The sequence below is a fragment of the Podarcis cretensis genome (genome assembly GCF_951804945.1).
Source record: "Podarcis cretensis genome assembly, chromosome: 13".
Lineage (NCBI taxonomy): Eukaryota > Metazoa > Chordata > Lepidosauria > Squamata > Lacertidae > Podarcis > Podarcis cretensis.
Genome location: NC_137182.1, coordinates 28,442,301 through 28,469,340, shown reverse-complemented (window position 1 = coordinate 28,469,340; position 27,040 = coordinate 28,442,301). Strand labels below are relative to the sequence as shown.

At 45.9% G+C, this 27,040-nt stretch overlaps 1 protein-coding gene across 4 annotated transcripts in view; it reads left to right on the top strand.

Moving 5' to 3' along the window:
- The window catches only part of GRB7 (growth factor receptor bound protein 7), an 84,469-nt gene that overhangs the window by 4,968 nt on the left and 52,461 nt on the right, over positions 1–27,040 (top strand). The window contains exons 1-2 of one of the 4 annotated variants that reach the window (XM_079948740.1): positions 1,717–2,021; positions 9,236–9,323. In XM_079948740.1, coding sequence (XP_079804866.1) covers positions 1,845–2,021; positions 9,236–9,323 — 265 coding nt within the window. In that variant the 5' untranslated portion in view covers positions 1,717–1,844. Of the gene's footprint in view, positions 1–1,324; positions 2,022–9,235; positions 9,324–18,392; positions 18,583–27,040 lie in introns of those variants that run through there. The other 3 variants (XM_079948741.1, XM_079948739.1, XM_079948743.1) reach the window with 3 other exon arrangements.

Here is a 27,040-nt window from a genome sequence, read left to right as displayed (position 1 = left end):
CATAGGAGCAAAACAGAAGCCAGTAGGCCTGGTCTTTATTCAAACGACTGTTGCAACAGTACTTCCACCACATGAGAGAAGCAGGAAGAAGCCCAGGAAAAAGGATGGCTCCCACTTTTATCAGTTTTGCAAAGATACTCACAACACCCCTAAAATTACACCATGCATACATTACAAATACATCACATGTTGGGAGGGTCTGGGGACAGAAACCTGAGCCTCAGGGCTTGCCCCCCCCCCCCCCCGCTTCCCTTGACCACCACCATACACCCATCAAGTGATATAAAAGAGATATTTACATGTCCTTGTTTCCCAGCCAAGTTAATCACAGCCTTTTGTCTTGATTTGGGTTTGCTATTGTTTCTGGAACGGCTACCTGTCTGGCACTCAGGTATCAGGATGCCAGAGATTATCACTCAGTCAGAGGAGCTGCTGAGTGCATGGGCTCACACTTTAGGGATTATGGCTGCCTTCCACTCATGTCTCAAGCTCCCCCCCTCAGTAGCCATTTCCTTCCCAAACTGAACAACATTGGAAATTGTGTGGTGTCATGTGTTATGTGGGGTGTGTGTGTGTGTGTGTGTGTGTGTGTGTGAACAAAGGGGGGTGCACACTGCATGCTGGAGGGGCAACCCTCCCCTCCAATCATTATAAAAATTCCTGTAACACTGACTGAAAACCCTAGCTGTGGGCAGAAGTGAGGGCGGAAAGCCTCGTAAACTCATGGAAGCCATTTTGGATTCCCAGATCGAAGCTTTTGTTTGTCCCACGTTAAGTCTTGTATTCCCCTTCTCTCCCACCTTTACTTTTTTTAAAAAGAAGTCACCGCTGCACCTAATTAAAAGGAATAGGTTCTACTCCTGCATCACTCAAATCTTAAATCAGTTTGGCTCAGTCTAATTATGGCAAAGTCATCAATCACAGCTACCATATTGTGCCTTGAGACTGGGAGACTTGTCGCGTGTTCCTTCAGACAGAATAGTTTCCTTCCCTCTTTGGCTGCACCAACCCCTCCTCCTGCTGCCCCAAAGGCCGAGAGCGAAATGCAGCCAGTCTTTTCTTTTTTTGCAAGAACCATAATAAAAAAAAAGCACCTCCCCGGATAAAGCTGGCATGTTCCCCTTGTTAAAAGTTTATCCGCTGAGGCCTGGTTTGGGAGAGATTTTGTTAACTCTCCCTGTGCCAAAGCAAACGTGGCTCACTGGAGAAGAACGAATGTGCGGCTAAGTGGCCTCGGGTTGCATGAGCAGCTGGGTCTTTCTTCAAAAGCTGATAAAAAGTCCTGGTTGGCAAGGAAGTCCTCTCTCTCTCTCTCCCTCTCCCCCCACTCTTCTAGCCTGTAGTCCGTGCTCGGCCTGACTTGGCCCTGCCAGCCTCAATCTCGAGGCAGACAGAAATAGCTTGGCACCATGCGGCTTTTGAGTCACTCAGCATCTCTGGGCGGCATCTGCTCCTTAAGGATACCCAGGCAGATTCTGCCCCGCAGGGCGCGCAGCCGACGTCGCCTTCTTCTCCAGACGGGTCCTCCAGGCCGAGCGTGTGGCACGGGGACCAGGGAGCACGAAAACAGAAGTGGGTGTGTTTAAGAAAGCTGGAGGAAGGGGCTGCTACAGAACGAGCCGTGCCGCCGGATGGGTCCCCTGCTAGTCGTCGCTATTCCGAACATCCAGCCCTGTCATCTTAGCCGAGTGTGAAGCATATGGGAGGACCAAGCGGGGAGGTGGAATCGGGGGGCGTGGAAAGAGCCCCTTCTGCGCAGCTGCGTGCCGAGTCGCTTCAGAGTAAGGTGGAGAGCAGTCGTGGAGTCCCCAGGCCAGCCAGTGGGGTGGCTCAGTTAAAAGAGGATGACCTGGAGGCTCTCGCTTGTGGACCGCAGTATGCAGGAGACCCGGGGCTTGCGCTGGAGGAGAGCTGTGGGGGTCGTCTTCTGCTGCACCTGCCTGCGGAAGCGTGGCTCCCCAGGCAAGGGGCTCGCCTGCCCCCGTCAGAAGAGAAGTCGCAGCTTTGCTCCCTGCTACAAGGTAATCCCCGAACTTTGGGAACTGGTGGCTGGTGTCTTAAAGAGGGTGAAAAACCAGGTTCCCTTTACTCTAGAAGCCAACCCAGATGATCTGAAGGGGCTGCCTGTAATTTCCCTGGGGTGAAGCAAAAAGTTTTTGTATTATCTCCTTTCCAGGACTGAACTTGTTCCTTTTCTTAGGCAGTGGGTAATTCTTAAATAGAGGGATGTTGGGACTCAATAGGGCTTCCTAAGCTGAGCTATGTGCTGGACTGTGGCTGCTGAGAAGTGATGGAACGGCACTCTGCACATGCACAGCGACAGTCTCTTTATTCCAGCCTTGAATTTCAACACTCAAAATGCAAAGCTAAGTCAAACTAAGACTCACAAGAGTGTTAATAATGAGTGTGCAGAAAATGACTTGTCTGGAGCACACAGATGGTTCCCTTCTCTGCTAACAGATCCTGAGAGCATGAAGCTGCACTTTTGAGGTGAACGTCAGCTGTGAATTTGCATGTTGTCATACCTCTGATAATGTGAGTGGTTGCACATACTGCAAGTTTTTCTAGAACGGGGGGGGGGGGGGGGGGGTCACAATTCAGCCAAAGGACACAACTTTGTATGCAGGAGGTCCAAGATTTAATCATTGGCGTCTTCCTTGAAAAATATGTTGCGTAACCGTGCTGGGAAAGACCTGTTTCTCAAGGCCTTGAGCAGGTGATGCTAGTTGGTGGGGCTGGCGCTGGGCTGAATGGACTAGTGGTCTGCTGCCTATAAGGCAGATTCATATTTTTGCATCTGTGTGGGGAAGTGTGCCAGTGTGGGAGCTGCTATATGTCCGGGTGGAATTCAATGGAATGCTATGACGAACATTTTGTCTGTGCAGGCATTGTAGCTTGCCAGATGAAACAATCCCCTCTCCCCTCACTGTTCTGGGGGGTTCTCCTAACACTCCCATCCCAAGCCAGTTTTGGGAGTGGGGGGGAAGCCCCCTTTCACAAGTGGAAATCCTAGTGCAATGGATGCAGACTCATTAGGTGAATTCTGCCCCATGGGTTCTAATGAATTATGTCCACTTGTGTAATAGGTCGTGTTGACTGATCTTGCATACTCGCATATTTTCAAATGAAAACATCCTTTCTGTTTTGAATATAGGTGCCTCCCCACTTGCATGCAGTCAGCACACATGCTTACACTGACACATGTGCCAAAAATGGCACCAAAAGGGGTGCTTGTTTAGTACCAAGAAACCACAGTCTGAATCTATGCTTTGTTGCTGGCTTATGAACTTTGGCTCATTCTAACTATAGTTTAGCATTGCATGCAAACCCAGCTGCTTCCTTTAACCATGGTTTGTTTGGCCACCCCCTGCAAACAATGGCCAAGGTAAACAGGCATGAGGCAACAGCTGCTGCAAAACAAACTGAACTTTGGGGGGGAAACGAGACATGGTTTGCTTGATTGCTGGCACAACTTGTGGTTTGTTTAACAAGCTTAGTGTTAGATAACCTTAGTGTTATGTGGGAGCCAGTTTGGTGCCTCTTCCTCCAAATTCTATGCTCAAGCTGTATGAGTTGGTGCATAAATTTCCCTAGTTTTATTTCTTGAATAATTCACTATTATTCCAAGATTCACTGTCAGGGACTCAGGAGCAGAGGCACCGGGAAGAGAGGAGATGGAGAGTGAAGGGGAAGAATCCGAGGGGAGCGTAGGAGAATATGACAGTGGCCCGAGGGATTCCATGAGCCTCTCCAGCGAATCGGAAGATTCACAGAAGGGGGCGCCGGTGGCCAGGGGGAGGGGGTTCCCAAGGGGAATGCCCCAGGAGCAAGGGGGCAGCAGGGACTCCCAGAGCAGCAGTTGGAAATCAGGACCAGCTTCCCAACCAGAGCATAGTAGGGGGGAAGAGTCCCAGGTATCGGGACCAGTGGATTCCCCACCAGGGAGAGAAGAGAAGGCAGGGCTGACCACGCCCCCGTCAGAGAGTCAGACAACGGAGGGGAGGTCAGATCCGGCCAGTATCCCAGAAGAGGGAAGCAGCGACAGAAGTAGTTTAACGGTCAGGAGGAAGGTCACTGGGTTGGCGCGAGAGGCAAGTTCAAATGTACAGGAGCGCGGGACAGCAGAGAATGAGGATTGGGAACCGGGTCCTAAAGCCCGCTGGAGGCAGGGGGAGGAGTTAAGCGACTCAGCGTCAGAAGAGTCCAGAAAGGGGAATGCCCCAGCGGGCAGGAGGACCCAGAGGAGGAGAGAGCAGCGGAAAAGGTGGAGCAGGGCTAGGATCCTAAACTGGTGTCAGAGGGGAGGAGATTCAGACGGGACTTCGCCGATCTAGGGTTAAGACGTAGAGCTGCGCGCTGCGGCTTTGAAATGGAAACTGAACTTCAATAAAGACTTTTGTACATAACGACAGCCTGGCGTTGGTCCTCTGTGAGCTGGGACCTAGGGGCAGCTCTGACATTCACGTTTAGAGATGAGACAAGCAACATACTTCCCCTGCTGAATTTCCACTGATGGTGTACCAGCTAAAAGTCAAAGCGATCCTGCCAGGAAAATAATGGCAACCCTAGGTTAGGGCAGTGAAGCTGGTGTCCTCGAAAATGCATGGCTCATCCCCACTGTTCCATTTGGCCTGTGACTTCTAGGGCTGGGTCTGAGAAGTTTTCCTTTTGTTCCTCTGCTTTCCCTAGGGAAGCCTCTCTGTTTACTGCTGAATTGGAGCAAACATCAGCTGGGTTTTCTGCATATTGATGTTTGATTCAGCTGTAAGCAGCAGGTTTCCCCAGGGAAAGCGGTAGGACAAAAGCAAAACCTCTGGTGCCAGTGCTGAGAAATCACAGGCCAAACAGAAGAAATTGCAGGGCAAATGGAAGTCAGAATGAGTCCGTAGTTGAGGGACTTTTGCCTAGGAGGCATACAGGTGTGTCAGTGCTTGCTGAGCCAATATGGTACCTGCACATGTTTCAAGGGAGCCAGGCTTGTCACCTTTCCCCCCACTTGTGGCAGGCAACAAAGCAACAGGTGAACTTTCCCCAGCACGTGAGACGAAAAACCTAATTTGTTTAATTTCTGCCTATATTGCAGCTTAGAATAATAGAATTGTACAGTTGCGGGGGGGGGGGAGCATGAGTGCCTTCTAGCCCAAACCCCTGCAATGCAGGAATATTTTTGCCTAATGTGGGGCTCGAAACCACAACCCTGAGATGAGTCTCATGCTCTACCGACACAGCTGTCCCAGGGGATAGCACTGCCTTGGGGGGAAATGTAGTGACTGTGAGGAAAGGTGAGGTACAGGGGTGGGGATGCACCACCACAGAACCACGAGAAACAGCCCTCAAGGTGATGCTATAAGTAGGAAGGCTTGTTTTTGCAGCATGAAAACTGGTAGAAGCCCAGTGAATTTTGGAACCTGAAATTTTCTTCCTTCAAAGTAATCATTAATCATAATGTACTGGGTTTTTAAAAATTATTGCCAGCCATAGGGAAAAGCAGACCTGACCTTAATTACACACACAGAGAGAGAGGTTATCCCAAAATGAACTACATTCGTACCTTGGAAGTTGTACGGAATCCGTTCCGGAAGTCCGTTCGACTTCCAAAATGTTCGGAAACCAAAGTGCAGCTTCTGATTGGCTGCAGGAAGCTGCGAAGCCCCATCAGACGTTTGGCTTCCAAAAATAGTTTGCAAACCGGAATAGACACTTCCGGGTTTGCGGCATTGGGGAGCCAAAACATCCGAGTACCAAGGTGTTTGGGATCTAAGGTACGACTGCTCTCTACATAGGATTGCCTTTGAAGGCACTGCAGACACTTCCACTTATGCAAAGCTCCACCCCCACAATGCTTGTGGGGACTAGGCAGTTGGCCACATCACACTAGCTTTGCACCAGTTACATTGATTACTTATTCATTTTCAGCTTAACCGCTAGTATTAACCTTTAAAGGGAATTTTGGAGGACTGCCTGAACCTATATGAACCTGCCTGTGCCCTAAGAGGCAGTGCTCAGAGAGGTTCTGCTGTCTAGCCCACGGTGAGCCCTTTTTAGTGGCGACCCCACACATGAGAATTCCCCATCACAGGAGGTGCGTATGGCCTCTTCTTTTGTGATCTTAAAGAACCCCTAATTTAGTGTTATTATTCAGCCAAGCTTCATCTTCTTGGTGCCCCCATATATGATGTTTTTGTTGTGTTTATTCAATTGCGTGTGTGTGTGTGTGTGTGTTTAAAAAAAAACATTTTAACTGCAAGCCCTCCCAGTGATGACTTTGCCTTAAAGGGCAGGGTAGAAATATCCTAAATAACGACATAACAAAAACCTCATATCATTCGGCATAGCGCAGAGAATGTTTCCTTGGGCTCTGGGGTGGCAGGCTTCAGGGAAGAAAGCGAGGCTGTTTCTTGGTGGTTTTGCCAAGGCTTTGGGTTACTGCTGACTTCAAATCCCAGCAGCGAGCACAGCCCATCACTTCAGCTCCAGGATGACACAGCATTTCAACACTCTAGCGAGGCCTTTGCAGCTGTCTTGGCCTTGGAATTATAATCAGATTTATGTGTCGGCTGCATTGCCAGTAGACGCTGCCCCTCTACTCCCTTCCGTTCTCAAAACACGTAAGAACTCATTCTTGGGCAGCCCATTTTTGTACCCAGTGCCACACTGGCTGCCAAATCACTGTTCCAGGCAGCCACAGATCCCAGCTGTCAATTTCTTCCCCCAGCCAAGCAGCCCCTTTCCCGCTTTTAGCATTTTGGGTGTACGGCATGTTCCTGCGGCTTTTGCTTCTGCAGCTTGGAAAGAATTCCGGGAAGAGGCTTCTTGTTCCTGGAAATCTCATGTAACCTCAGCACTTTCGGCAACCAAACAGCCAAGGGGTGCTGTAAATCAACAGCCATAAAAGGGTTTTGAAGAGGGAGAGGGAGTTGTTGAATGTGGGGCAAAGATAAACTGGTGTCTCTTCCCTTCGCTTGGTGCCCCTCTCATTTGGTCCTGCCTTCTCAGAGATGCAAGAAACGGGCTTTATGGAATCACTGAGCTGAGCAGAATGAGAAGGCTGCAACAGAGAGCCTGGGCAGTCGGTTTGACTCCAGAAGTCCTGAACGCTTATCTCTGAACGACACCAGTGCCGACTGCAGATGTTTCAGTGCCTGAAATGAAACTTTTGACCCCTCTCCTGAAGTCGGCTTCTAGGAACTGGTGGCAGAGGGCAGCAGTAGTGTATTAAAGTGCAGGTTTGGGGCATGAACTGAGACGCTGTTGGTTCAGTGGTTGAGTACATAGCTTGCATGCAGAACATCTCTTATTCAGTCTCCAGCATTCTCCAGTTACAAGGAGATTAGGGATGATCGCTGGGGAAGTCTTCTGCCAGAGATCTTGGAGAGTCACTGCCCTCGGTGTCTGTAAGTGCTGAGCTAAATGGACCAATGATCTGACTCGTTTTAAGGCCAGACGGTCTGCATGCCATATGTCCTCTGTGTACACATCACAAGTTCAGCATGACCCAAGGCACAGAAGTGCCACGCTGCCTTTTATCCACAGAGCAAGTTTAAGCTCTGTGAAATGTCACCGGTGGGATGTTGGCGTGTTGTAGGGAGGGCTCCCTCTCTTTCCCTCCCCATCACCCATGTGGTAGGGAGCCATGTGTGGCCCAGGCTGAATTTTTACAGCCGCCTCTGTGCAAGGTGGCTGGAGAAGAGAGCTACGTGTGAAGAGCTCAGTGTGGGAACTTGTCACTGCCTCAGCTTTTCCTCACCTTCAAGTGTATCTTAAGAGTCTTGTGTCGAAACCTGAATCTTGCACCAGGTATCTGGGGTTCACAACTGGATTGCCGCAAGCTAGGAGTAAGGATGTTGGAGAATTGCAATGCAAAAGGAAGCAGAAACTGCTGCAGTTCGTATGTTCATCCATGGTCAGGAATGGAAATATCCCAGCGAATATTCGTTCATCAGGAATGGAAATTAGTCCAGCGAATATTCGTTCACCTCACTGTTGTTTATTAAGTCCGCATACAGTATCTTATTAACGACAGCCGGTTTTTAAATACTGATGATATGATAAAACAGAAAAGCAAATAAAACAGTAAAAAAATAATAATATTGTTTCAATTTTTACACTGAAATTAACGTAAGCGTACATAGTATGTAAATAGTTACATCACCAACATCTTCTTCTTCTTCTTCTTCTTTGGCAATCACTCGTAGCTGAGTAAGATTGTCTTCCATAAACACGGTTTTAACAATGAGTCCGTAAGTGACTGTGGAGGCCAATTCTGGGTCCACACGTCCTTCCACAGTGGGGACATTGGTTTCCGGGAGGGAGTTGATCACGGTGTGGATTTGCTAAGCATGCCTTCCTCTTAGCACATTTCTCCCTTGCGTCCTGAGTTCGAGTTCAGAGTATCTTACGTCTAATAGCAGATAGCAAGGCAAATAACATCGTATTTGGTGAAAGCCAAACAGTTGTGATGAAGACCAACCAGAATGGGAACTGCTGCCTTCTGGCACCCCTAGCTGTGAGCCTCAGTGGGCAGGCTTTCCCCCACAGCCGCTTCAAAATGAAGTGGTTTTAGATCCTCTTTCTCAGGTCTCACCCAGTGGTTTGGTAAGTAAGCAACAAAGCTTGGGGTTTAAACCAGGTTCTGGAGCATTGCACCAGCGAACTTCCATTTTAGTTATGTCATGAAAACATACCTAAGCAGACCTTACTATAAGACAGCATGACTGGTTTTCTGCTCGCAAAGAAAACCTGACCCTGTGAATGGCTGCTTCTAGATTTTCTATTTCCTGGGGACAGTGTTAAAAAACAACAAAACACAAGTGTTTGGTTTAAAAAAAATAAAATCTGAATTTTTATTGAAAGTTTTCAACATATAATACAATAAAAACCAAACTAATCTAAATAAAAATATAGAAGGAAACAAGAAAAGAAAACAGTAAGAAATAAAAGAAAAATAGGAAATTAAAATACAGAGTCCTTTATCAGGGGTAGATCTTAACCCTTATCTCACATAATATGAGATGGGCCCTCCCAGCTCTCACCTGGGAGCTTCCATTTCTTTTCCCAACCTCCCAGCCTGGGAGTTCTACCCTTCCCTGCCTCTCACACAGGATTCTTCATCCGTCATCTTCCTGTATTAGTTAAAAGTTTTGTTGCTCCTGTTCCGATAAGGTAGTTCTTCAAGAGATTACTGCTTACTCCCAAATCAGGGTGCGCTCGCTGAACCTTCTGTTTCCTTCATCAGGAGAACATGGAATCGGTTGCATCGGGACTCCCACTTCTGGAATGGATCCACAGGGGATCGCGCTTTGATATCCAGAGGCCAGGGAAAGGTAGGAGATCCCTTGCGATTATTCCTCCCAGGCCCCACGGCTCACAGATCGGCTCCCTTTCAACTGAAACGTGCTTAGGCAGTACCTTTCAAACTCTGCCCATAGCTGACGACATATACAATAAGGTTTTTACAGTCTGAAAGGGAGAATATTCATGAAGTAGTGCTTGAATGAACAGTGTTTTCACGCAGCTTTAAATATATATATATTGATCAAAAATATATATTTTGAGAGTTGTGAGCATCCCCAGGGCACGAAGCAAAGTCAGTCTTCACTTGGCTGTTTTCCCCCTTAGGGTCCCTACACACACACACACACACACACACTGATGTGAGGTGAGAATATTCTCCAGAGAAATTCTCCGGAGAATATTCTCCGCAAACTGTCAATTCTAATGTAAGAACCAGTTTTACAACCCACATTTCAAAAAATCTAGTAAATAATAAGTCAAGGTGTGATATTGCCAGTGTAAGTAATGAATAACGATTTTTTTTTTTAATCCATTTACATTACTGGGCATTGTGTCCCTTCACCATTGGCAGTTTAAAAAAATGCTATTCATTTAATTTGATGAACATTTCGAATTCGTATGTATTTCAACTATATGTAATAGTTTTTTTCTGTTTTGGTGTGACCTTATTCTTAGCAATTCTATACCCTTGGCCATATAATGGTTGGTTTCTTTTTTAAAAAAAATCTACAGAAAGTAGCTTTAATGCTTTATACACTTAAAGCACCTAGGCTTATACAATTATGTGTAACTGCATGTGAGGTGGCCTTGATTTAAACAGCTAACGTTTCTATATTTTTATTTATTTCTTGTGAAAATTTATCAATTATAATTTAAATATGTTGTGTGTTGCCTTGCTTGTCTAAGCAGATCATAATTTGCATTTCTGATGTTATGTAACTTGTCATTACTGATTATTTGTGTTATATTTTCTGGAAATAATAGCATTTATTTTAAACTTTGTATTGATTTTATTAGTGTAGCACTGAAAATACTGTACCATGTAGATATGCTTATTAAAGAATGTACTCATGTAGCAGACCTGATGGTTTTTTTATATTCCTTTTACTTTAAAAGCTACATTTCATACATACGCAACATAATTAGAATTTGAAGTTGGTGGTAAATATACGGTTAGTGGCAGGCTTAGTGATTAACGTGAGTCATTCACATTGAAGTTTCAATTTCAAGTTTGGTGCAGAAAATCAAGGAATGTGAATTCACTGCATTGCCCCACTGAATAAAAGTATCTGTACAGTTCTTGGTTGTCATCTGAACAATTTTACCCACGAATAAACATGTATATTGACTAATTATATCATTTTCAATGCATTAAAGTGAATATTCCTCTATTTTAAATGAAAATTCTCTAATATACTCATTAATTGAGAATATTCTCAAGAATGTTCTCCAGAATATTCTTCAAAAGATTATTCTCAAGAATTTAACATCATTACACCCACCCACATCCCTGAAACTACTGCAAGCCTCAAAGTTCTTCCCAAGTCTGTTTATAGCCTCTCTTTTGTGCATGGCTTTTTCTGTTTTGGCTCCATAAGCAGTAATATTAATTAAACCTGAATGAGAATACAGTGGTACCTCAGTTCTCAAACTTAATCTGTTCCAGAGGTCCATTCCAAAACCAAAGCATTCCAAAACCAAGGCAAACTTTCCCATAGAAAGTAATGCAAAATGGATTAATCCATTCCAGACTTTTAAAAACAACCCTTAAAACAGCGATTTAACATGAATTTTACTATCTAACGAGACCATTGACAGATAAAATGAAAGCAATAATCAATGTACTGCAGTCACACAATCAATCAATCAATAGCTGAACTGGGCTCCACACAGTCACAAAAACAAGACAAAAAGCTGCAAAAACACAAAATAAATAGCAAAACAAGACAAACCTCAGCTTAACACTCAAAATGGAAGTGTGGCACTCAAATCAGAAGCATAACACTCAAAACGGAGCATGTTCGACTTCCAAAAAAAGTTTGCAAACCAGAACACTTACTTCCGGGTTTTGCAGTGTTTGGATTCCAAGTTGTTTGAGTACCAAGGTTTTTGAGAACCAAGGCACCACTGTATAGAATGGGTCTGCTAGTGGAGAAGAAGCAATGCCAGCAAGTTTCGCTAGAGGATGCTGGTGGACATCTGCTTAAGAACGGCTGTATTCTGGTCCGAGGTTATAAGGTGCTGGGTAAATCCTGATGGATGTGAATATGCCGTTGAATTGCATTCCGGTGTTCTTCAGCACAGCTGGTTAATGAGGGCACTTAACGGTGGCGAAGCAATTGCTGCTCCAGTACTGGCAAGAAATAACATTCAAGTTGTGCAATGAACTTAGAACCTTACCAAGTTGGGACATGCGAAAAAGTGGCTTTTTGCAAACAGCAATCAGAAGGGAAATATTTAGACATCTCAATTCCATATATGGACTTGTTTGTGTCATTCTGTATCCCTATTCCCTCCCTTCCTTCCTCTGTCAACATTTTTAAAAAGTGTTGTTTGTATTGTTTTTACAATTATTACTGTTTTTATATAAAAAAAGAATGGGACAATTTTCTGGTATAGATTTAAGTAACAAATAACTACTCTCACATCTTTTATTGAATTGTGAAAGCACAGTACAGGAAAACGATGTTTGAAACCGATCCAATTAGTATGCTTAAAGCAGCAATCCACTGCAGTAAACCTTCACAGATTCCCCAGGATCCTGTTTTTGCACAGCATTTAGGCAGGAGAAGAGATTGCAGCAGGCAGGCCTTTTGGAAGACTTCGATTGGTGTGTTAAATATGACGGCTAAGGTCAATAAATCTGAATTGTGAGTTCAGGGGGGACTCTGGAGTTGTATTTGTCAGATTCACAAACTCTATGACGGGGAGGGAAATCCTTCTTTGTACACACAAAAAGGGATCCTATACACCCGGAATTTCCCAGCCGGACATAGCCGGAATACGGCAGTCAGAAACAGTGTCTAGGAAAATCCGGACGTATGGCAACTCACGCCGGAAGTCTAGATTTTGCAGAATTTCCTAAAGAATAGTTCAAAAACTTTGCAAAAGAAAATGGCAACCCTAACACAAAGCGATATTTTGTTTCTATTGGCTGTAACCGATCAATCTGAAATGAAGTTTGTGTGCTTGCCTATCCTGAACACTGCCTACCCCCCCTTTTTTTTTGCACAGATTTCCACGTCAGCACGGGAGCGGGAAATTCTGCCTTTTACTTGGCACAGAATATTTCTGCAAAGTCAAAGGCATTGTTTCCAGCCAGCCCCACTCCTGTGCTGGAGTGCAAGGGGCTGGCAATGCTGATTATGTACGTATTTGGGTGTGGGAATGTACATAGGAGTGTGTGCAAGAGCGGGAGGTGGTGATGTCTTTCTGTAAGAATGTGTGTGGCCCGTAAGTCTAGGGTGTGGGTGCATGCGAGCATCAAACAGCCCAGGACCCAGTGCATGGGGAGATGACTGGAAAAGGGGATAACTCATAGATGTCTTACTGTCCTTCTGCATACCTGACCTATCCAATCACTTCACCTCTGTGCTGCTGCTACTTTCTGTCTCTCTCTCTCTCCCCCCCCCCTTCCTGACCACTTATGACATAACCCAGGCGTATAATGATTTACAAACAAAGCAGAACCCTTGTTCCCGTGACTAATGACTTAAGAAACAGAGAGGAATTAAAAATTTAGTTATGCAAAGTAATATAAAACAAATAGATATTAAATAACGTTAAAAGCACAACAGAATATACTCTCATAAAACAGTCTCATAAATCTCAACATTAAAGTGCAAAGTTTCAGCTGATTCTAATAAAATACAGATTATTCAATCATCAGCTGTTTAAAAAAAAATGTTACTGAATAGATTAAAGGAATAATAGATTAATAAATGCTTAGACCAGAGGACAATTTCATAAGGGTAACTGGAAAATTTCCATCCATAATAAAGTGTGGAATACTCAGAATCAATCAGGCAGCTTTGGGAATTACCAGTTATAACTTGATCCATGGTTTTAGAGATTATAACACCCTCCGGTCTAGCACCTGGAAGACTGCTATATCCTGAAACCAATCAATGAAGTTCAGGTAGGGTGGTGCCTTTGTGTAAAAACCCAAAGTGGTTCTGGAGTTTTGCTCACGTAGGGGATGGGGGCCCACCACTTGCCCACCACAGACTCCAGGGTTTTCCTTCCAGCCTATGAAGTTGATGCAGATGTCATTACCCTTGTACAAAGTGTTTTGTGTGGTCGTTTTCAGCAAATATTAAATGGTCACATAATTGTCCAACTATCTAGGATCTGAATGCACACATGAAGGGAGAATGCATGGCTTCTCCTGCTTCTAACCTCTGTGTAGATTGTTGTGTGAAATTTGATGATGTGTCATACAGGTCGAGGGATCCAGCTGTTTTGTCATGTCCAACTACATTGGAATGGAGGGTAACTAGGAGGAAGAACTGAGTTGCAGTCACACTCCCCCTCCACATTTGCAGTCTGCAGCAGGGCTAGGGAACCTTTGCCTGCTGGCCTCATTCAGCCTGCCAGTCCTCTCAGTTCAGTCCACCAGACTGTCTCCAAGACATAGCCAACATTGTCTCTGCTCTGGCTATTAGGTTGATGCAGCAGAGCTCACTACTGCTGCTTTGTTGGATGGTTTAGCTTCTGTACTGGCCACTGAGGAAGTTAGGCCACTTCTTCTGCAGCTAATATGGAAACCGACTGGGCTGGTGAGACAGAGCCAGCGCACTCTGCTTTGTCAACCCTATCAGGTATCGTTTTCAGCTTCCTAGTGAAAAAGGGATCCTCGCCATATAACAAAGCATGGAAGTAAATTGAGCTGTGTGAGTACAGTGTTACCTCGGGTTACAAACACCTCGGGTTACAAACACTTTGGGTTACAGACTCAGCTAACCCACAGGTAGTACCTCAGGTTAAGACCTTTACCTCAGGATGAGAACAGAAATTGCTGCGTGGCGGCAGTGGGAGGCCCCATTAGCTAAAGTGGTACATCAGGTTAAGAACGGTTTCAGGTTAAGAATGGACCTTCAGAACGAATTAAGTTCGTAACCAGAGGTACCACTGTATAAGAGAAGTGTGTGTGTGTGTTAATAGGGTGTGCACATGTGTTTCTGTTATGTGTGCTTGGGAGGGAATGGTATGTGAATGCATTTTCCCTGCACACTACTGGTAGGTGGCCCCTGAACATAGAATCTTAGAGTTGAAAAGGATCCCAAGGATCATCTACTCCAACCCCCTGCAATGGAGGAATCTCAGCTAAATCATCCATGACAGAGGGCCATCCAACCTCTGCTTAAAAACCTCCAATGAAAGAGAGTTCACCACCTCCCGAAGGAGACTCTCGAAAAGCTCTTACTATCAGAATTCCCCCACCCCCCCCAAAAAAATTATTTAGTCGGAATCTCCTTTCTTGTAACTTGAAGACATTGCTTTGAGTCCTGCCCTCCAGAGCAGGAGAAAACAAGCTTGTTCCCTTGAGATATTTGAAGATGGCTCTCATAGCTCCTCTCAGTCTCCTCTTTTCCGGGCTAAACATACCCAGCTCTTTCAGCCGTTCCTCATAAGGCTTGTTCTCCTGATCACACAGTATGTGTTAGGAAATAACATATGAAAAGGGCAGCAGACAGTGCGGGAGGTTTTTCTTCTATCTAGGTACCTCCAGGCAACCTCCCACCTGTAGGAAGAGCTCTGCCACTTGTTATTTCTGCATATTTAGATTTGGACACCACTCGATGGAGTCGATAGCATCAACGGATTGCCAAATTTCTTACGAGGTTCAGCCTTTCCTGTTCTCCCATACCAGTGATAAACCTTTTCTCAACGTGCCTGGTACACCCTGCCACTGAAATCTGCTACATGACTGTGCTTCTGTTTTCATGGAACATTCATTTCTCATCTACTGCAATCTGAGCTAGAAGAAATTGTAAAATGAGGCCAATCATTTTTCACTTCATAGATTTCCAGATAATCATCACGTGGCTCATTTAGTCACTTTCCATTCTCACTCCCAATTTTCTCACCAGAGCAAAGTTCCTTCTGATATAATTTCCTGAACTAACCTTAGGATTATTTCCTGTGCAGCTGTATTCTTCTCCCCTGCCTAGTTCCTAACATTTTCTCTTTTGGCAAGGCATCCTTAGATGCGTTCTCCTCTTCTCCGGATTGTTTGTTCCCCTGGGCCCTGACTCTTTCCAGAAGGACCTTAGGGCTGTGTTGTGCTATCCACATTCTGGCACAAATGTTCCCATGTCACTTCTGGACCAGCTCTGTTTACATGCAGCCATGCTAGTTTCTCCACAGAGTTGCCAGAGGCCTTGGCTGGATGGTCCCTGGCAGATACATTTAAAGATCTTTAAAAACTGGCTTTTGATGGCATCTCCTAATAAATGTATCCAATTGTTGCTGTTCATTTGTTAATTGTACAGTCATATCTCTTGTTACATTCAGTTCAGGGTACATTCTTTCAGGATACGTCCCGCGGCGACCCAGAAGTAATGGAACGGGTTACTTCCGGGTTTCGCCACTCATGCATACGCAGATGCTCAAAATGACGTCACGCGCATGCGCAGAAGCAGCGAATCACGACCCGCAGACGTGGGTTGCGTTTTGCTCATGTTGCAAACAGATCCTGTTCACAACCAGAGGTACCACTGTAGTTCCGTAACTGTTTTCATGTAAAAATAAAGGTTTAATAATTATTATTAATAAGTTAAACAATATATTGCTGGGAGCACAATCCAGCAGTTTTATATTCCAGGGAGGTTCAGCAGACACCTTTCATTATACACTTTTAGCCGCGAGATAAAAACTTTCCTCTTCAACCCGGCCTTTGGCTGATTGACATCTGATGTCCTTTCAAATACATTGAGCGAGAGGGGTTTATTGGTTTGCTTTTGTTCTCGTTGTTATTATGCATTTTGCGTTTTTTGTATTGTAATTTTATGTCGTGAACTGCCCTGAGATCTACGGATGAAGAGCAGTATTCAAACTTAATAAATAAAATAATAATAATAATTTCCCCATGTCATTGGTTCCAGCATGCACTGCGACCACTGACTCCTCCTTAGCACTATCTACTATGTAGGTGATGTGCAATAACAGCAATCTTCACGCCAGGCAGGCAGTGCACCCTACGGTCTGTATGCCCATCAAAAACCCTACGGTCTACCTTAGGTAAAGGTAAAGGGACCCCTGACCATTAGGTCCAGTCGTGACCGACTCTGGGGTTGCGGCACTCAACTCGCTTTACTAGCCGAGGGAGCCGGCGTACAGCTTCCGGGTCATGTGGCCAGCATGACTAAGCCGCTTCTGGAGAACCAGAGCAGCGCACGGAAACACCGTTCACCTTCCCGCCGGAGCGGTACCTATTTATCTACTTGCACTTTGACATGCTTTCGAACTGCTAGGTTGGCAGGAGCAGGGACCGAGCAACGGGAGCTCATCCGGTTGCAGGGATTTGAACCGCCGACCTGCTGATTGGCAAGTCCTAGGCTCTGTGGTTTAACCCACAGCATCACCTGCGTCCCATACGATCTACCTTATCACTGTTCATATCAGCCACAACCAGAATCCTTCCATCCTACCCCACCCCACAGAAGTATCCTCCTCATGAGACTATAGCTTTTCAGCTCCCAAGGAATGTTTCCCTCAGGAGGGAATGTTTCCCTCTTCCTCAGACCAATGTTCTCTTTCCGCGAGACCCTCCTTGACAGCAGGGGAGCTGTCATCGTGGAAGTGTGACACAGCTGCAACATCCCTGAGGCTCATTGGACCTCAGTCCACATCGTCCGTTGAACAAGGGAATAATCATACGTGGAAAGACCCTGTAAGGAGCCGGAGTCAAGCATAGATCAGCATTAAAAAACACACACCCAAAAAAGGTGTCAGTGCCGTTAACTCTCTATTCAAAGGAACCAAAGTAGCACAGGCCTAGTGATTCCAGCAACTCTTCCCAGTAGGTCTTGCTCCAATGAAGCATTTGTGAGGACTGACGGTTCCCACCACTCTCTAAGGCTCCTCCTATCCAGGGTCTTTCCCAAGCAGGTCGCAGACGGCATCTGTACACAACCAATCTCTGCTCTTTTCGTTTCTTTGCGTGTTCTAGGAGACCAGAGGGGAGGGGAGCTGGTTGCAGCAGGAGGGAGAGACTCCCTGGATTCCTCAGCAGCCTGTCTCAGCTCTGCCTCTTGCCCAGCTTCCTCTCCAGCCTCTGCTTCAGCTTCGGAGCCTGAATTGCTCTCCCACACAGCCTCTTCCTGCTCACTAAACCCTGTTGCTCTTCTAGCTTCCAACACCTCCCCTCCCCAAGTCTTCTCCCTCTGACCACTCATTGTCATCCCACCACCAGTCCTCTGGCTCTGAGCCTTCTTCCCCTGGGGGTTCCCTTGGGGGGTTCCCCAACTGGTGCCTCCCGCCACTCCTCTGCATCCGGCCAGCCCACGACAACATCCCTGCTTGCATTCTACTTGCATAATTGTTTTTGTAGTCCAAGTTGTTTGAGAGCTTGGAGTTTCTTTAGGTCACGGAAAGGAGGGGCAGGGAGTTGTGCCCTGGTTTCCTCCCCCTACTGCGGAACTCACACACCTGCTCAGTCCTGCTTAGTATATTATTGTTTTTTTAGTCCTGTACTGCTGTATGTAGCATGAAGTGGTAGACCTGAGGTGGTTGCCGTCATGAGATTTGTCCCTGTGGAAGGTTATATACATCAAGGCACCGATCAGCAGCCGGCAGGCCAGCTCGAAATGCGATCTTTGCTTCTCCAGCCTCTGCTCCCTGCCCCCATTCCATCTCTACTCTCCCGAAGCTGTCAAGTCTGGTTTTATCAGGCTTACGAGCAACACCAGATGCCCTTCCCTTGCTAGCTGGCAGGGTTTGAGGTGGCGTGGAATATTGTCATGGCCTGATTTATTTTTTAAGAACAAGGCAAAGGCAAGAGTATTGGAGGGAAGGGAGAGGGAAAAGTTTGGCAAAGTTAAACATCAAACTCTGCATGCTGTGACCGGGGAGGGGGGCGAATTGGAGGCTTGGTGCACCTGCCGTCGCGCAGTCGATCCCGGTCTGGGTTTTGTGTATATGTGTCTGTGTGTGTTTTGACTGGCTGTGATGTCAAGAGGAGGAGGCGTGGCCGTTCCGGAGGCAGGTAGATAAAGGATTCACTAAACAGGATCCCCCAGTTCTGAGAGTCGAGGCTGCAGCGGAAACTCAAATCACCAGGGCCAGGTAAGCAGACTCCCTTTCCTTTCTGCCTCTTTCTGCAGGCTGCACTTCCTCTTCCCGCTGGGAGTCAGAAAGGGTCACACTGAGGATAACAAGTTTGGGAGGGGGAGACGAAACGGTTTGAGGCATCTATAGCTTGATCCTGAGTAGATGTACTCAAACCTAAGTCCCCTGCCTTAAGTGGCGCTTCCTCCCGGTATGTGTGGGTTGTATTGTGAGATCTCCACAACGTCCCGGTCTCTTTCTTTGTTCCTGCCTGTTTTGGTTTTGACGTCTTTCTTAATTATTATCTACGGTCTACCATACTAATTTTGAAGCTGATCGCTCCACTCCCACCCTCAATGTTTATGGCAACTTCTGCATTTTTGTCTCAATATAGCGAGAGATTGCCTGTTCTGAGTTTGAAATATATATATATTTATTACTGTGTTTCTGGCTCTTTTGACTTTTTTTTTTTTTTTTAATTCTCCTTTCACTTGTATCTGTCTGTTCGTTAGAGTTCAGTCCTCTTCCTGTTTCCCACTTTACCTTGAAGCAGAAATGAAAAGAGGACCTGAACAAAAGGAAATGATTGGGAAATCACAGTATAATCGGTTTCAATGTTTCTGTTTTCTGGGGGGGGGGGTAAAAATGGGGGGGGGAACAATTCCTAGAGCAGAAGCTGGAGCAAATTTTGAGCGAGATTGCAAACAATACAACGGGCATAACTCCCAAACTTCAGCAACTAGTTTCACTGGAGAGTCACTTTCGTGTTTTTATATAGACAAATCTGTGGAGGAGGAGAGGTTTATTCATAGCTATTGTGTATGATACCCAACCAAATGTCCAGAAACAGTGTACCTCAAATTCAGCAACAGTTTTCTTCTGATTACCAGTTGCTGGAGTTGAGGGTAGAATGAGTAAGCAACAGGAGATGGTTATTGCCTTCATGCTCTCCATATAGATTTCCTGGAGGTATTTGGGTAGACACCAAAACAGGATGCTGAACTTGGGACTCAGCTACATTAGTCAAAAAACACACCAGCGCTTTGAATGCATTATAAACATGCAACACCAGATGGCGCTGGGGAGCAAAAAAAAATTCTTTGCGCTTTTACATAGTGTTTTTTTTTTAGTAATAACAATTTAATTTCTGACATATTTACAGCGTGGTTCCCCCCCCCCCCCCGTGTGTAGATCCACCCTGGGTGGATACTTGGTCTGTTGAAGCAGAGCTTGTCTTTCATAAGGGGATATTGGGTAGAGGGGCCCCAGAGCAAGATCACCCTCAAAAGGGGGCTGCCACTACCTGCTCCCATGGTTGCAGATGCTGTCCCTAAATAGATGTACACTTGCTTCTAAATTGCCAGCTGGGAGCAGGATAGTAGCCTTCACGAGGCTAGATTTGGCCACCTTGCTTAGTTTAAATATCCCCCCCCCCCTCGTGTGTATGTGTGACTAGTCCAGGGATGGTGGACGTCAGATCCAGGAGCCAGATGCAACCCCTCCAGGTCTTTTTGTCCAGCCCCCATAACGCCCCTTAGGCCACACAGCCATCCCGGGCTATACAGGCCTTGCTGTCAACCCTCTTGAAGTACTTTTGTCTGGTTGACGTGTCTTTAAGCTGCAAGGATGCCTCTTCATTGATTGTTTAGAGGATGGAGAGGTGTTTGCAGGTGGGTGTGAATGAACCTCTGGCTTCCGCATGGCTGTAGTACACCCTGCTCTGCAAAGGGAAAAGACACATCCATTTCTTGCTTTACTCGCTTTTGTCTCTGACTCTGCCCACCACTAGTATGTGGCCCCTGGAAGGTTCCCTATTAGATTACATGGCCCCTCGTCTAAAAACGGTTTCCCACGCCTTGGCTAGCTAGATGGAGCGCACAGAATAAATAAGGCTCCTGATTTGGCTGCACATAAGCAGTGCTGGATTTACATATAAGCTAAACAAGCTATAGCTTAGGGCCCCACTCTCTTGCCCCCCCCAATATACTTCTTCTTAATTGTATTTCTCTACACTGGTACCTCGGCTTAAGTACTTAACACAATTTCTGTTCTCATCCTGAAGCAAAGTTCTTAACCCGAGGTACTATTTCTGGGTTAGCAGAGGCTGTAACCTGAAGCGTATGTAACCCGAGGTACCACTGTATTAATATACTTCTTCTTAATTATATTTCAGTTCAACAATTACTTTGGTAAAATACATATTTTGTTATGTGCAAATGGCTTTAGATACCTATTAGGTCCAAAAATTACCATATAGCATATCTTCAACACAAAAAAAGCGACAATTTGTTGTTGACAAAGGACAGCTGGACATATAAAGGGCCCCATTACCTTCAGTAACTTAGGGCCTCATCAAACGTAAATCCAGCCCTGCACAGGTGAATTAGCGACCCTTTGCTACTCTGTCATAGGCACTGGCAGATTCAAGGGTGGCAGGAACTACTTTTTAAAAAAATATATCATTTTTTGTACTACAACGCCAATCGAAGCCAGGTGCAAAATGGTGGCAGAGAGCCAATTGCATGCAGCACCCCAGGAGCCATAAAGTGGAATGATCTGCATATGCAGATACCCCAAATCATCATCTACATCTGAGTTACTGCAGGTCAAGAATTCTACCGACTTCATTTGGTGGGGTTGGTGGGAAGACTAAATAGAAGGCTTTTTGTTGCCGTTAAACAATCGGGAGCCTGAAGCCCTTGCTGATCTCCGTTTGCCAACACTTGCTGCATTGAGTAGACACTCAACAATCAGGATGGTGGATAAAGAGCTGATAACAAGGTAGCCTTTTCTTCATGCAGGAAGGCAGAGGAGATGTCAAACAAATGACAACTTATAAGGGAATGAAGGTCTTCAATCCATATTCATGGCTGGGAGCATGTAAGGAGTGGGGGGTAGTAGTAGATCTGCATTACCCAATCTGGAGCAAGAGGCATGTGTGATCTTGCATGTATTGCCACCTGATAACCTATATGGTGGAATTCAGAAATGGTGCATGAAAGTTGGGTGGGGGTGGGGTGGGGAGCGGACTACCAGAGTTGAGATTCTTTTGTTTATCACCCTGGGTGGCGGGGCATGTGACAGGCCGACATGGATTTATATATAGGGTGTGATACAATTTCAAGTTCAGTTCCAAGATTCTCTGTTGGCCTGATTTTGCCCGCAGATTGCAGCCTGTGGTTTGGCTGTCCTGCTTCTTAGGGCCCAAGCAAGTGTAACACATAAACACAACTAACCAAATCCCACCTGCTTCCTCCCACCCCGTTCCTTTCCAGAGAAGATCCATCAGCAGAGGTGGAGGTGATTTGAGAGTAAAAGAGATGCTTCTTCATTCCAGATCCCCTCACCACCACACACTCCCCATGCTTTCCTCCCTAACTGGGGATCCAAATGCATGTAGGGTTGCCCAATCTGAGGATTTGCCCGGCATTGTAGGGTTCTAGCCCCCCTCCCAGGGGTGGAGTTAAATTTCAAAGCGTGAAGCCAAAAATAAGGATTAATATTCATTATTTTTTACAAGGCCCTCTAACAAAAGTTCCTTGGGTGGCTTCCAACGTAAACATAATAATCTCATTACCGTTAAAGAAAACGAAACCCCAACAGCAACAACATCTAAATAACCAATTAAAGTGGAAAGGGAGATAAAGGCGCAGGACCAGATCAATTGAAAGAGAGAGCAGTGCACGCACATATGCACACACACACAGAGAGAATAAAAAAATATGAAATGTTATGTTGTTGTTTAGTCGTTTAGTCGTGTCTGACTCTTCGTGACCCCATGGACCAGAGTACGCCAGGCACTCCTGTTTTCCACTGCCTCCCGCAGTTTGGTCAAACTCATGTTGGTAGCTTCGAGAACACTATCCAACCATCTCGTCCTCTGTCGTCCCCTTCTCCTTGTGCCCTCCATCTTTCCCAACATCAGGCTCTTTTCCAGGGAGTCTTCTCTTCTCATGATGTGGCCAAAGTATTCTCTTCTCCTGGTGTGGCCAAATGTTATAGCATTCTTTAAAAGGCCTGGAAAACCTGGCAACAGAAATACATTAAAGTAGGTGCCAGGCAGGCCTTTTGGGGGATGGTATTTCAGAGCTGAGAGGCTGCTGCAGAAAAGTCCCTTTCCCCAGTAGACATCCACTCTTCCTCATGGGAAGAGGGGGGATTTGGAGAACAATGAGGGGCAAGCTGTCTTCCATTGAGCCCGTTTCCATTTTAAAGTTTAAACCTTGTGCCCTCTTTCGAATATATTCACCCAGATCCCTTTCTGCGCAGGAGGGGGAGTGACTGAAAGGAAGGCAGGCGTCATTAAAAGGGGGCATAATATGTATTTTAAGACCCTTTGGAAAGGGACTGATAATCTTGCCCTGAAGAAACACACACTTACTCAAACGAATCACCAAGTACTTCTTGGCTCCCACCTCTACTCCAGAAGGAGCAACCCCAAAACTCCACACACCGCATCTCAGATGCTGAGCATCAGAAGACCTGGCAGCCTGGCACATTAGAAGCATGCATTTTTAGCCCTGTTGTGGGGGAGGGGTCAAGGTGGCATGATTTGGAGAACAGCAGCAGCAAGTGTGGCGAGTTGTTCACTCTCTCCCAATCTACCCGTTCTTTGTTCCCCCTCTCATAGCAGCTCGTCTCTTTCTCACACAAACCCCGCCTTTTCAAAAGGCTTTTTCCACGATCTTACACACATTTCTGTGTAATGCTTCGGGCCTTAGGGCAGAACTGCATGTTCCTTTGGCGAGCGTGTGTCCCCAAAGCAGTTTGGGAGGCATTTGTGCAAGAGGACCAGCTGGCAGAATGGGTCTGTTTGACCCTCTCCAAATGCCCCTTTGCCCAAAGAGCACAGAGGTGGGCGAGGCTGGAAGCGGGGCATGTTTACTGAAGCAACGCCTCTCCTGGCTGCAAATCCTTCCCTTGCGAATGCTCCCCGTTCTCCCACAGTAGCTCTGTGGGGCAAAACATGGGTCGACTGCGCTCCTTAAACGGTGCAAATTCTGCCTTAGTCTTAGATGCGCAAGGACCGGTTTTCCTTCGGTGACGAAGGAATCGCCCAGACGCAGAGGCATTCTCGCCTACATTTTGACCGAACGTGGTTGCCAGGATCCAGCCTGTGGGCTGCCAGTTGGCCGCTGGCCAGTTTTAGAAGGACACGGTGATGATTGGGAGAGGTACAGAGTGTTCAGTTAATAAAAGAAAACCCAGGTGGAACCCAGCTCCCGCCGTCAAGTTTAATTAGTTAAGACAGAGCACGTAGCAGATTGATCTGAAGTCACTGAGGACTGCCTGACAAAGGAGGCCGTTCTTTCCGAAGTGGTTCCCGAGTGGTTGGCCTCTGCCGTGGCCTTGTAAGCTGTCTGTCATGGTGGGGTTGGGTTAAACTTTAAACATATTAACTGGAGCATGGACTTGGAAGGATATCTGGATTCTTTAGCAGAGGTATATTAAAAAGAGAGAGAGAGAGAGCAAAAATTGCAAGCTTGTAAAAATGCCATTAGGATAGGTTCTGGTGCGGGTTTGTAAAATCATTGTGGAACTGATTTTTTAAAAAATTGATTTAAAGATTATGGCTTTTGATACACAAGGTTCCAGTGGTGCTAATTCCTGTCACCTCTGCCTGAGTTAGCAACACTGGCCTAGAGGGGGCAATCCAGAAGTAGGGAGCTGTGCAGTTATGGGGAAACCAGCAAGTACACCTCTCTCTGTGCGTCCTTGCCATTTGAGCCAGGCATTCGGATGTCCCAGCCAGCAGCGTGTGCACACAGTTGCTCTTAAAGGTTGTGTTGCCCAGAGGTGTGTGGATCCTGAGCCATGAAGGGTCTCATAGGTCAAAGTCACTTTTTGTTCCTTCTGCCCTGCCAAAGGCCCTTTCGGCCTTGGCATTTCAAACCTGTCCTCTCGAAATCCGGTGGGCTGGTTTTAAAACTACCGATAAGGCATTCTATTGCTTCTTTATAATCTTTGTTTATTGTGGTAATGACCTTAAGATGAATAATACGGTGGTAGTGATGGTTGTTGCCCTCCCATTGGACTCATTTGGGTTTTATTAGAGATGCCATTAAGAAAAAACAATAGGGAATTGATCATAGCCTTGTTAGCATAGCCAGAATGGAAGCGGCATCTAAGTGGAAGACCAGCAGTTGTTTCCTTTAATCCTGGATCAGTTTAAAGCCTACCTCAGCCAGGAAGCTCTTTTGGCTAAACTCAAGCCGATAACTGTCTCTCGGCCCAGCTTATTTTACAGTTCATGGCTACATACGGACGCGGGTGGCACTGTGGTCTAAACCACTCAGCCTCTTGGGCTTGCGGATCGGAAGATTGGCGGTTTGAATCCCTGTGACGGGGTGAGCTCCTGTTGCTCTGTCCCAGCTCCTGCCAACCTAGCAGTTCGAAAGCACATCAGTACTAGTAGGTAAATAGGTACCGCTGCGGTGGGAAGGTAAATGGCGTTTCCGTATGCTCTGGCTTCTGTCATGGTGTTCCATTGCACCAGAAGTGGTTTAGTGATGCTGGCGCTGGCCACATGACCCGGAACGTTGTTTGTGGACAAACGCTGGCTCCCTTGGTCTGAAGAGTGAGATGAGCACCACAACCCTGTAGTCGCCTTTGACTGGACTTAACCGTCCAGGGGTCCTTTACCTTTAGAGGTCAATGGGGCTCCCAGGTAAGCAGGATAGGGTTGTATGTAGCTTTAGAATGTTGTTGTGAATTTATAATGGCTGCACATCACTCAGAGTTCCTTGGAGGAAGTGTGCAATATATGTGTTTATAAATAAAAATAAACTACATGTTGCTGTGCTTAGAGAGGGCAGAGAAGGAAGGAGACATTTCCAGCAACAGTGCAACCACAATTGTTGTCAAGCTTAGGAAACAACATTAACTCAAATACATACTGTCTGGCTGAATATTTATTTTCTGTTGAATGCTTTAATGCCTTTGGATGCCGCTCCCGGTACCCAAAATCTTAGTATCGTGGTTTTGTTGCGATCCACCCATGCTTAGATTAAGCTGCTGTCCACACGGGAGTCCTTAAAAACATATTGCCCTGGATTGGCCAACATGGCGCCGAGGTAAGACGCGCTTACCGGTGCTCTTCGGACTTCTTTTAATCTTCTTTTAATCTTGTATATTTTATCTTAACTGACCCAGTCAGTTTTTGAAGTATTTTATAATTGCTGCAGCCGCATGCTATGGAAACTCTCTGAGAGATTTGGCCCTGCTCCAGACTGCTGCAGCCTGCTCTTTGTTTCTCTCTTATCAGCGAGCCGGCCTCAGCTGCTAAAAGAGTTGAGACATTATTTTAATTTATTTTAATCCTTCCCTATCCAGCCCCAGCAAAGCCCTTCTTGTTATCTTAATGTCCGGAGGGTTTACTCCCCACGCCGTCACTCTCCTCAAGTCTGTCCGATAATAAGGAAAACGGGTGACAGCTAATTTATTGCCAACTCCGTGTTATGCTCTGAACTATAAGCTATCAAATTACAAACAGCCACCCCAAATCTTGCCTCAATTTGGACTTCAGTCTACAGCTGGGTGGAGTTTTTGACTTCCTAAGAGACATAGTTTCTGAAACAGGAAGAATAACCCCTGACTGGTAACAAAGATTTACAAATGGTACTTACTAGGAAGAAACGTAAGGACCTGGGGATAGCGACAAGTCCATTGTTCCAGGAGTGTTATGAGAAACAGAGTAAAATCACGCAATACTTTTCACATACAAGGGACAACGAGAATGGAAATGGAAACGAGCAAAAGATGGCTGAGATGATTGAGTCGAAGCAGGATGAGGCCCTTCTTTTTTCCTCTGCTGCTCAAGATCACTCAACCTTCTCTAGAGGAATACAGGACTCGGAGAATAACAACCAAAATAGAAATACAATGAGCCTGGCCCATGAAATAGTCTTGGCTGAGATATTATCCTCAGAGTTACAGGAAGAAACCCGAAACTCCCAGAAAACCCAGACTTCATCTATGGGCTCCCAGACGGAAAACAATGACTGCTATCCTCAGGACTGGCTGCTCTCTATAAATCTGGATCTGGCAGCTATGAAAAAATATTTAACAATAACAAATGGGCTGCTCCTGACACTAGTGGAAAATTATTCCCTCCAAGCTAAAGGCTCAGAATCTCATGGTGTTGACCCACCAACCATCCCTCAAGAGTCAGAATATACAAAGCAACCAGCAACCAGCAAGTGCACACAAGGATCATCAGTGGAAAATCATTTATACCAAGGAAAGGACATAGGGTTGTATGTCTCTGTCCCCAAAACTGAATCTCCTACCCAAGTAAATCAAAAGAAGCGAGGTATCAGTAAGAGATCCCATAAGAAGAAAGCTGAAACTAAAAAGAAAAGTAAGAACATAAAAACTACAAGGAAATCTGTCATAAACCGACGTGCATGTAAAGTATGTTGGAAAAGACTATATAAACTGATTCCAACAAAATCAAAAACAAACTCTAACAAACCTG